Source organism: Rhodamnia argentea, chromosome 8, assembly GCF_020921035.1.
Source record: "Rhodamnia argentea isolate NSW1041297 chromosome 8, ASM2092103v1, whole genome shotgun sequence".
Classification (NCBI taxonomy): Eukaryota; Viridiplantae; Streptophyta; class Magnoliopsida; order Myrtales; family Myrtaceae; genus Rhodamnia; species Rhodamnia argentea.
Genome location: NC_063157.1, coordinates 6014932 through 6026534, shown reverse-complemented (window position 1 = coordinate 6026534; position 11603 = coordinate 6014932). Strand labels below are relative to the sequence as shown.

Genomic DNA, 11603 nt, shown 5'->3' with positions numbered 1-11603 from the left:
TCACCACTTCCCACTCCACCATCAACAGCTCTCTAGAGAGAGAGAGAGAGAGAGAGAGAGAGAGGGGCTTTCTTTCTTACGCACTCAACGCACGCTTCTAGAGAGGGAGAGGAACCTGATGCATCGTCTATCGGTCCTCATTCATTTCGCTTTCCTCTTCACGAGCTCAGCTGGACAGATTTGAATGAGCAAAAGCCACTTCCCCCAAAAAAGAGAAGAGAAGAGCCTCTCTGTCTTTAGGGTTTTGCCCCCCTCCCGAGCTCTTCCTTGCAAGTGCAACCACCTACGGGAAGAGCATCTTTGGGGCGTGCGCAAATGGTGGGTGTCTCGTGAATCGAGTTTTTTTTTTATGGTAAGTTCTTCTTCTCACCATCTTGTGGCGTCTCTGTAATCAGTGCTTAAATCAGTGACCAAGAGTCCCGCTCTACATGCTGTGCAAGAACTAGGAGTTTGGTTTCAAAAGGGCTTCTGTTTCTACTCAAATCTGGGGGCAAGAGCATATGGTGGGGATGCTAAAGCACAGGGGTGCCTGGGTTTGAGTAGTGTGGGTTTCGCTTTCGTCTTTGTGGAAGTGGAAGAATCGGTGTCTTTTAGTGTGAAACAAGATCCGTGATGTGTTATGTCAGAAGTTAGAGGCCTTACGCTGTATCTTGAGAGTGCCCATGTGAATATGTACTTGAATCAGCATCAAGTCAAGCAAAAGGATGGGTTTTTTTCAACTCGCCCGCCTCCTTTTTCACCTTCATCTCCCTATATCGGTGCTTTCCACAGAGAAGCAAGCTCTTCATCACCATCACCGTCCTCGTCGTCCTCAGTACCACCATCGCCACCATCGTCTTCTGGCGCTAGGATTAGTCCTGCAGTTCTTTTCATAATCATAATTTTGGCCGTGCTGTTTTTCATTTCTGGCCTCCTCCACCTGCTTGTGAGATTTCTTATAAAGCACCCCTCTTCGTCGGCGTCCTCTCAATCCAATAGATATCCGGAGATTTCGGGATCCGATGCTCTGCAGAGACAGTTGCAGCAGCTTTTCCATCTCCATGACTCCGGTTTAGATCAGGCTTTCATAGACGCTCTACCTGTTTTCCAGTACAAGGAGATCGTGGGTCTGAAAGAGCCGTTTGATTGCGCCGTCTGCCTCTGTGAATTCACTGAGAAGGATAAGTTGAGGTTGCTGCCGACGTGTAGCCATGCTTTCCATCTTGGTTGCATTGATACCTGGCTTTTATCGAACTCGACGTGCCCTCTTTGTAGAGGGACCCTTTTCGCTCCTGGGTTTTCCATTGAGAACCCAATGTTCGACTATGATGATCTGAGAGAAGAAGATGGGTATCTTGGTAATGGAGAAAATGGATTGGCTACGAATCATAAAGTGGCAGATATCGAAGAAATTGTCGTGGAAAAGGGCATTGTACCAGTGAGACTTGGTAAATTCAGAAGGATGAACAATGATGCGAGGGACGAAGGAGTCGGAGAGACAAGTAGCAGCAATTTAGATGCGCGACGATGTTATTCAATGGGTTCATATCAGTACGTGCTCGGTGATTGTGAACTGCGGGTCCCTTTACATGATCAAGATCGTCACGGCAATGTTGCCAAAACCACAGAAGGGGGACAACCTAATGGAGATTCCTCTGTTCTTGTGGATATGGAGCAGAAGAACATGAAAAGCGTAGCTAAAGGTGAGAGCTATTCTGTTTCCAAAATTTGGCTCTGGTCCAAAAAAAGCAAATTCTCTAGATCTTCAGATGACCAGATGGACATGCCTTCCTCTATTAAAATGGACTTTTAGCGGCTTAGAAACTGAGATTGAACATGCGATGCATTGCTTTTTTGTGATGCTTGATGATTTATTTCTTTGAAAGTACCTTGTGATGCAATTCCATGGCATTTCTCTTACAATCCTTGCGAATGCTTATTGAGAAATTGAATGAGTTGGCTGTGGTGCGCATAATGTTCTGGCTTTTCTGCGTGAGGAAGGATTTAGTGGAGAGAGGCTCCTTATTTTCTTGTTCAAGTGTCAAAAGGTTTCTTATTATTCGAGTTGGAGGGTCAAATCTATAAAGAACATTGAACCACAAGACAAGTTTCCCTTTCTATGAATTGCAAATATGTTCTTCACAAATTGAGTTTGGGAATCTGAAGTTGCGTCCTGAAATATCAAAGGTGTTTGTGCTGTGCCTTTTCATTCGGCACATGGAGTCACCGTCGTAAGAGTTGCAAAGGTATGCTGTCAAATGAAAAAGTGCCTTGACCGATCATGCGAGTGCGAACCTCTCTTTCTTCTCACTTTTAAGCACGCCAAGACATTCTCATCTGGGAGAATATGGAAAAGCCAACCAATACCCTCTCCCCTGTCCTATCTTTAACTTTCGACTACCGAATATTTCTTTCTTAGGAAAGGAGGCATTCTTCTACCCAATCGGGGAATGTCTTTAATCTCAATATCAGTTGCCTATTCAGGGTTCCCAGTTACTCTTCCTTCACTCTGCAATATCTACCCAAATCACAACAATGTATGGAGCTGAGAAGGATTGAGATGCTGTGCATTGGTTGTGGTGGGTTCCATGGAAGCATTTTGAGGGGAAAGCTTTTATTTTTTTTTTCTCCTGTTTATGCCATAATTGACAGGTATTATATTGAAGAACTTGCTGGTAGTTTGCCAAAAGATGTGGGGTCTGTCATATGCTCAACCCCATGTGAGCATACGTAGAAATCAGCCCTTGTTTAACTAAAACCTCCCCACTCCCCAAAGAACTGGTTTCTTGCTTCTCTGTACAGTGATGATGATGGGGCTGGCTTGAACTTCAAACACGTTTGACGAAAAAGAGTGCTTATCGTGTAGTTTCCAGATTTAATTGGGCAGGTGAGATGGTTGAGACTTGACAAATTGTCATACAGGACGACAATAACAAGAGGGGGTTGTCTCGTTCTTTAAGGAAGTTTACTTATGACAAGAAGTTCCAACGACATTGTTTATGGGCGTCCGCTGCATGGCTTTGAGCAATTTTGTCTGAGCTGGTTGGTCGGTGTGATGCTCGTGTCCCTGTCTTGTTCTCTGTCCATCGTCCACCCACCCCCACCATTTGCGATGGCTAATTACCAAATTCAATGAGAAGCGGTGCTTGTGGCTCCTAAGGAAATGGTATTTGATGGGACTTAATACACCTTGTTTTCCTCTCTGTCTCTCAATTCGCGAGCCAGTCAAATTTGTATCGGATCGAACGCAATGTAGATGGGGTGAGATGATTCGTTTACATCTTTCGAAGAGAGAGCTGGTATGTCGTTATCTAGTCGATGAATCGGCATATGTCGCATGATAACTCGCAGTTTTGGGGCCTCAATCGACATTCAAGCCTCACCCATGAGTTACACCGACGTCCATAATGGGGGTTTGTTAGTGCCGGTCGCCGCTCTCTGCCTTCTTGCAAATGAAAAAAAAAACGAAAGACAGAGGATGTTAAAATAGGTCGATTAGGCGGGACATTTTGACCTTGATTTGGAGTGGCTCCTGGCGGGATGTAGGGATATTATTGCCGTTTTACTTACCTAGAGCCGACAATTTAGTTAAAGTGGAACTTCGATCCGATTGATTCGATCGTTATTTTTTTAGAAAGAAAAACCCACTAATGTAAAAGAAAGAAAAACCCACTAATGTAAAAGAGAACAATTTACACCAAACGATGTTATTGACCGTCGAGATGAGATCCATAACTATCGAATCTCTCGAATCAATGATAGTTTTAAGTTGCCGAAATTGGCTACAAATGTTTATTTTTATTTTGCCCGCTAACACGATCTCTGTTTTTCGTTTTCCTCTTATGATTTAAATCTGTAGACATTCAAGCAACGACGGGGGCATGTCCTTCTGTCTCTGCTTCAACGGTCACGCTTGGGATTGGACAGTTCTTCAATTTTAACTTTACTGGGATCGACCGACACAGCTCAAAATTCGTAACATCCATGCATCGCCTCCCCTAGAATGACAGCCCACTCGTGACCGTACGGACTATTCTCCTGAACGACACTCTCTATTCATGTGCTCTGAACGTGGTTCCGGCACCCGGTCATCTAGCGCGGTTTCGGAGCGTCGTCGTCGAACGAAGGGTACTTCACGTGTTATGATTTGATGCTTTGAAAGTTTCGGGAGGTTCGGGTTTGAAGAAATCAAAGTGGACGTGAGTTGCAAAGTTTAAGTTGAAGCGACGAGCAGAAAGTGAAAGTCAATCCGGAACGGTTTAAAGCCGGTCGGGTGAGCCACTTGATGCTCGGCTTGACGATTTTAATTCTATAGTTGTTCGTGCATTTGTTAATGTTCCGAAACTCTATATGGTCGCAGCGCATTTCGCCATGGCCTAAGGACAGATGATCCAAGCAGGGTCTCAAATGTGATCATCCTAAAGGATTTACAGAGCTTGCGAAACATTTCCCAACTTCGGGGTTCCAGAAGTCCGAGGTATTAGGTCGGATTCTCGGGTCGGCGTCTCCGCGACATCTTGGCATTAGACAGTGAGGAAATGGTATTTCGATAATGTAATAGTCTTGACGAGGATGGATGTTTTACTGGATCGGAAAACGTGAAATTTTAATCGAGGACAAGTTGAGCTGCAGTTAGCACATTGCCGGCGTGTCTAGTCACATAAGACAGGAGCAATTCGACGGGAGTGTACTGTTATTACTTCCAAAAGTGTCTCTAAGGATCTTTGGGGGATCGGATCCTAACCCTAATGATCATCGGAGGTGCTTGCATGACAAGATAACGGTGAATTGCTAGTTATAAGATTAAAGGTGGGTCCCGCCATGACTACTATACATATTTTTTGCCATTCATAATACATGTGGTTGTGATTGTACTGTTATATTGTTAAATTGTCAGCTTCTCAAAATCAAGTGTTTGTATGTTTTTATATCTCCTACAAATGTTGTCAAAGAAAGCAACCAAGTCATGATACTCACAGTCATAGCCCAAGTCCATAGAGCCGCCCCACTTCCACAATTCCAAAGATAGCTCAGGCAAATTCCATCTCTCAATGCTGAGAAAAGGACACTGTCGGTACCAAAAGTTGTGTACGGAGAACAATTTGGTATCAAAAGTTTTATCCGAATCTCTTAAATATCGATTTTTTTGAAAAACGATCATTTGAGTGCCAATTCCGATTTATTTCACTAGAAACCCGACGTGGCATTATTTTACTATTATTTGAAGCTAATGTGTCTCCGACGAGGTCCAATGAGCAATTATAAAAAGTAAAAATTGAAAAAACTAAAAATAAAATTACAAACTTAATTAGTTTACAAAAATAAAAAAATATAATTTTCTTTCAAAATAAATTGAAAAATTAGGTTAAAAATTAACAAAAAAAAATAAATACTAAAAAAAAAAAAGTGAACATTTGCATAACAGGTGGTGAGGGCTTGCATAGCCCTCGTCGCCTGGTTCTCTACCCAGAAAAGCATTTTCCCTTATTTTTTTAAGTTTAAAGTTTTTTGTTAGATTTTTTAGCTTATTTTTAATTTTATTTTAAATAAAGTTTGTATTCTAAATGAATTTAATTTTTATCTAATTTTAAATTTGAATTTGATTTATTTTAATTTATTTTAAAGTTCAGAAATCCACGTGGAGTTATTTTTTTTAAAATGTCATTTTACATTAAAAATTAATTATTAATGACACGTGGCAGTTTTGGCCGGAAAAATTTCGTCAGGTGCACTAGAGTGATCATTTTACCTCCGATTTAGCACTGAAGTGATCCGGCATAAACTTTTGGTACCGAAGTGATCTCCATACACAATTTTTGGCACAGATACCATCCTTTTCCCCTCAATTGCCCTTGTCCTGTTCTTCACCGGGCCACAACTTTGCTTGTGATCCTCGCAATTTCAGGGTCAGCTTCAGTTCAGATCGATACTGAGCAGACCTTGTCATGGCTCTGCAACAAAACAACAATTTTGGAATTAATTGGTCCAGCAGATCAGTAGAAGATGACTAGCTAAGAAGATAGTTGTGGGTGCCGCTTGGCACGCTCACGAATGGAATGTGATAGCTACACCTAGAGGGGGCCGGTTCAACGGAACCGCCGGTTCCGGTTCAGGAACCGGCGGTTCCGGTTCCAAAAAAAGGTGGAACCGGAACCGGCCCTTGAAGAGCCGGTTCCGGTTACGGGTTTGGAACCGCCGGTTCCGGTTCCGGTTCGGAACCGCCGGTTCCAAAGCCCAATTACTCTTTTTATCAAACCTACTCCTCTTTTTTTTTTTTAAACCGGGTTGGAACTGTGGGCCCGGTCAACAGGCCGGTTCCGGGCCCACGGGTCCATTTGGCACCCCCTAGCTACACCCACTTGTTGGGGGGAAAAATACAAAAAAAAAAAAAAAGGTCATAAATCTATTATATTTTATTTATTTATTTATTTTTTATTTTTTTTATGACCGAGGTTCCGCGCGGCCGGCGAGCTTACGCTCAAACCGGCGATGAAGCACGACTAGTCCTCGAGAAGGCCGCAGGACCCCACCACCACGGTGCTCCGGGTAAGACACCGGTGTTAGCGCGAACGCCGCCTAGCCCCGGCGAGCTTGTGCTCAAACCACGGCTCGAACATGTGACCACCAGGTCATAAATCTATTATCTTGATATCAATTCAGTCCTAAAATTTTCAATTAGATTAATTTAGTCGTAAACTTTTTCATATTGATACCAATTCAGTCCTTTCGGCCAATTTAGACCGAAAAATCAAGTGGAGGCCGGCCGTTTTATGTGGCATAGCCAACGTTGACGTGAACATTGTAAAATATTTTAATGTAATTTCTTTATTTTATTTTTGGTTTAAAAATAAGAGAAAGGAAAAATGTAACAAAAATACTGAAAAATTTTCATGTCAGCATCGACAGTGCCACGTAGGAAAGGCAGCTTCCACGTCAGCGATTTTCGGCCAAAACTGGTTGGATGGATTGAATTGGCACAAATGTGAAGAGGTTTAGAACTGAATTGGTTCAATCGAAAGATTTATAACTGAATAGGCATTAATGCAATAGGTTTAGGACTTTGTTTTTGTGCTTGTCCGCCCGCTTGCGACATTGCCATGCTCTGGGGTTTTTCTTTTTGCAATTTAAGTTGACGAGACAACCACTTTGTACGTGTAAATCCCGAGCCGACGAAATGTCTGAGCAGTTTCGTGATGGAACCTGTCGTTTCTTTACCTGAATCTTGCCTAACGAAGTTATCTTGTGCTAAAACATACAGAGCAACTTCAGGAAAAGATGAAAACACCAAGTAGGATTGATTTTCGAGATGGAAAACTCCTATGTTCCTTCACCAATGATTGACAAGTCGGGATGGGACGCGAAGATGAGACTGAAATTTTTCGAACAGATGATGATCACTTAGACGGGAAAAAATTTTCCGAAAAGTCCTGAACCAATTGCGCTTTTGCCAATTCAATGTCCATTGAGTCCTAAATCTTTTCATGTTTTGCTAATTGAGTTCATTCGGCTAATTTTGACCGAAAATTGCTAACGTGGATGTCGGCCATCCTACAGGCGAGGGCGGGGATACCACCTTGCCCACGGTCGGCAAGGATTTTGTTTTGGACTGATAAATGAAGTAGTTTGTGGCATGCTTTAGACCATTCTGGTCGTCATCTTCTGCGGGTGTCGTCGCTGCTGCTACTGCTACCACAAATCTTTCAGGCAGTTGTCCTTTCTGGATTCCTAACTCAAACACAGATGCAAGTAGATAATGTACAACATAGGAAATCACAAAAGAGCAACCTTGGCTGGTCAAAAAAGAACAAAAAATTGCAGGGGAATCACTTGGTCACTTTCACTCGTGTTGTCTCTGATACATTGCTCACCGGAGAAGAAAAGGTAAAAAGAAAGAGATGGATGCTAAAGCCTAGCTCTCATATCCACAGCCCTGATTCTGCCATCATGTTTCATGCTTCACATAACAGACTTACATATCAGAAATGGTAAAAAGAGAAAGAAAGAAGGTAAGAAGACGGGAAAACATAATAATACAAACTTGTGTATCTACCATTCATGTGAGATTGCAAGATCCGGTCCTTCAGTATCCATGAGAGTAGCCCATGTAGTTGATTCGAGGCCGAATGTTGCGGTGGTCGAACCTGGGATCTGCGTAGTCGACCGCCTTGATCACCATGGCTTCGCGCCGGCCGTCTTGTTCTTGGACAGCCCCGAAGACTATCTCGTTTGTCTCGCAGCTCCTCTCGTAGTACGTGTTTGGTTCGGGTGAGTAATGCCGGTGGTGGTGCTGTTGGTGGTGCTGTTGGTGGTGCTGCATTTGCCTTGGCTGCTGCTGTTGCTGCTGCGGGGAGTAATCCCCAACCCACCTGCCGTACTGACCCTGGCTTTGCCTGAAGTGTTGACTCTTCTCGATTTCTTTGCTCCTGAACGGGTAGGTCCTCTTTGGGGTCGGAGTTCTGGTCTCTAATGGCGGCGGAGGCTCATCTCCATCTGGGATCGCGAAGCTCTCCTGCATCGGCCATGAATTGGTGTGCTCATTGAATAGCTGCTGTTGCTGCTGCTGACGGAGATCATAGTGCTGGGGTTTCCTTTTAGAACCAGAAAAAATTTGGGCCATGGATGAGCCAGAGTTGACCACGAGCCTCCCGATCGAAGAAAATAGACCCTCTTCTTCTGGTACTTCAGATTCCTCCTCCGGCGGTATGAGAGGGGGTCTAACCGATTTAGGAGGCCTTTGATATGGTGGTACAGGCGAAGCTTTCTTCATTGGAGGTCTTAAATCCTGCAGTAGAAGGAGAAATGAGGAACTGGTACTTATTGGAATTTAGCCATAAGGAAGCTCGGCAACATAGTAATTATTGTCTTTATGAGAACACCTATTCCAAGACTTGCTTATGCACATAGATTTGATGCTCAAGAATAAGCCAAGTTGATAGTCATCAAAGAAAAGACCGAGCATTAACAAGAAGCGCATTCTGAAAGATTTTGGCAAGCGAAAGTTGGGCATTTCAGCTAAATCTGTCCGAGAAATGCTAACAACAGGAAGGCAAAGAAAAGATGTCCAAATTAACGGGGCCTAGTTCATGAGAGAACATGAGGAAGATGCTTATTTTCAATCCACACGTATATCACAAATTGCATGGATTCACATTCTCGTGTTTCAACAGATTTCAAAAGGTGAGGTCACATACACCCTGGGAAGAAAACATGGCCTTCACTCTTTGCAGCAGTAGTGCCAACATATAACCAAAAAAGCCAGCCGCAACAAGTACTGCTATTCCTGTAATTAGAAGCAAAAGTAAATCGAAAATTACTACCTTAAAGAGAACAGGAGAATCGAATTGAGAGTTCGATAGTTGCATTTGTACCTAAATGAAAGCTCCCATTGGACGCATGGGAGCAATCATCATCGTGAAGTTGTATTTCCCGAATGGCCTGGTTACCTCTGTCTACTATCAGAAGAGAACAGCTACTAGCAACATAAACAACATCAAAATCATCTGAAAACTTTGCATCCTCGCTTGGACCGTCAATATGACCTCCTCCTCGACCCCTTTTCCCACCAGCTATGGTTGACATGCCTGTTCAAGAAAAATGCTTCCAGTACATTATTTTCGTCACCAACAACCATGTCATTTCTTAACCTGGACTAATGCCATGAAGACACCGCAGGTATTCACTAGTTTGTTCTATACCTGTGTCACTGATCTTTCTGATGGCCATGTTCATTGTGTCAGCAATGTAAATATTCCCTCTATTATCAACAGTAAGCCCCTTAGGATCGCTCATCCTCGCTTCTTTAGTCTTCCCATCTACATGGCCGGAGTACCCCTCGGGCGAGCCAGCAATGAGCTTGGGCCTGCTATCTGCAGTTATATGGATTCGTAACAGATAAATGATCTGCAGTTAATTGATTCATCCCAAAGCATATGTATGTTATGAAGATGCATATGATATTGCAATTAGACCGACATTGGCTTACAGACCAAGAGATTTTTGTCTCAACAGCCCTGCAAACGTAATTAGAGTAATCACACGTAACCACAGCTATTTTTGTCCAAGATTAAATTGACTGTATCATATAGTCATACTGTCTTCACTGAACCAATTCTCATATATTAAATAGGTAAAGCAGTCAAGTTCCATCATATTAACTAGAGTATGTATTTCAAAGCTTCAAGAGCGCTGCAAATTTGACACTTTGCATACTCGAACAGGTTAGAAATACTGTTCAGTAAAAGCATGAAGCAGCTTAAGTAGTAAAGAAGAAAAGAATAAAGGAGCCAAAGGGCTACAGGACAAGTAACTAACAAGCTTTCTCTGCTGCTTATATGATCTGAATCTAGGGGGACGATAAAGTAGATACTCCAAAAACCAGGAGAAGTATAACCAGAAATCAAAAAGTTACAGCGAAAACCCAACAGCGCAGTTAAAGCAAAATTTTCTGTGATGCAGAAACACATTATACACGTAGATTTAAAAAAAGAAGAGCATAGTGCAAACCTTCAACAGTTCAGAATTTACAGAACAAGAGTGTTCGTAGTCAGGGAGTCAAAAGTCCTAGCATGCTGACGGATAGTTTAATTAACTAATGAACCAAGCAGAACATCAAATTGAACTCTCGAATAGCACCCGAATGTCGGTGGAGTATTGCAGAGACCAAAGTCAAATTATTACACAGGCAATGTGATCTTACAACGGGACAAAGGGAATGAAATCCTGTAGAGGTTACTATTCGCAGAGTCCAGCACCATGAGCTCCCCACTAGGAGAGACCTCAACCGAATGGGGTTCAATTCCGAGCTTGCTACCATCAAAAACTGTCTCCACGGTGTATCCACTTTCGAATTTCATCATGGAACGGCTAGGGACAGCTGGAAAAAAATAAAAAGACCAAATTTTACCCGAGTTGTTAACCAATGAGTCTCGACCAATCACCTTTTAATTGGCTCATTGGAGACGAACATTTCATTTAAAGGAAAGAAAGAAAGGAAGTGCAGAGATGCATGGGTAAAAACTCGATCAAGAATCTTACGTGGTTTGGAAGTCGATTGTTGTAGCGACCACAGCCATTTCACAAGAGCAGATACTACATTGGACACAGCACTACCCAGAATTTCTACAATGCCAAAGTTCGACACATTTCAAACCCAGAATTACATTGTTCAAGAAAAAGATGAGACGCACGATGAAAGTGAAGAAGACCCAAAAACGAGAGAGAGAGAGAGAGAGAGAGAGAGAGAGGGATGAGACATACTTGCAGGAGTAGCTGAAGCTGATGAGAACCCTCCACAGAGAATCACTAGGATGAGGACAAAGACAACCCAGTTTCTGCTCATTGCTGTTTTTCACCAGAAACATTGGACAGAATGCTCAAACATGAAGATTCAAGCACCCCATTTCAAGAACTGACCCACAGAGAGACAATGTGTCCCACTTTCTCTCTCTTTTGCACATTGACAAGCAGAATCCTCTTTTGAGAGAGAGAGGGAGAGAGCAGAAAAGACAAAGGAAGTGTGGTGGCAGTGATTGTGGAGGGGAGAGTCTTATATATATATAGTGAACAAAATGACAAGGCTTGCCTTCAGGGACAGAACCAGCAAGCAAAGGCAAAAGCCTGCAAGG

General features: G+C 42.9%; 2 protein-coding genes across 2 annotated transcripts; one reads left to right on the top strand and one right to left on the bottom strand.

Annotated features, from left to right (window-relative positions):
* On the top strand, positions 1-1951 carry LOC115741228 (RING-H2 finger protein ATL46). The gene is made up of 2 exons (XM_030675017.2): positions 1-318; positions 396-1951. Exon 2 carries the CDS (start codon positions 620-622, stop codon positions 1790-1792), a length of 1173 nt encoding a protein of 390 aa, XP_030530877.1. The 5' UTR covers positions 1-318; positions 396-619; the 3' UTR covers positions 1793-1951.
* A 5840-nt stretch (positions 1952-7791) lies between these two features.
* Positions 7792-11603, bottom strand: LOC115741227. The gene is made up of 7 exons (XM_030675016.2): positions 11236-11603; positions 11014-11097; positions 10676-10852; positions 9675-9845; positions 9348-9560; positions 9171-9259; positions 7792-8761 (listed from the first exon to the last, which is right to left on the bottom strand). Exons 1-7 carry the CDS (start codon positions 11315-11317, stop codon positions 8060-8062), a joined length of 1518 nt encoding a protein of 505 aa, XP_030530876.1. The 5' UTR covers positions 11318-11603; the 3' UTR covers positions 7792-8059.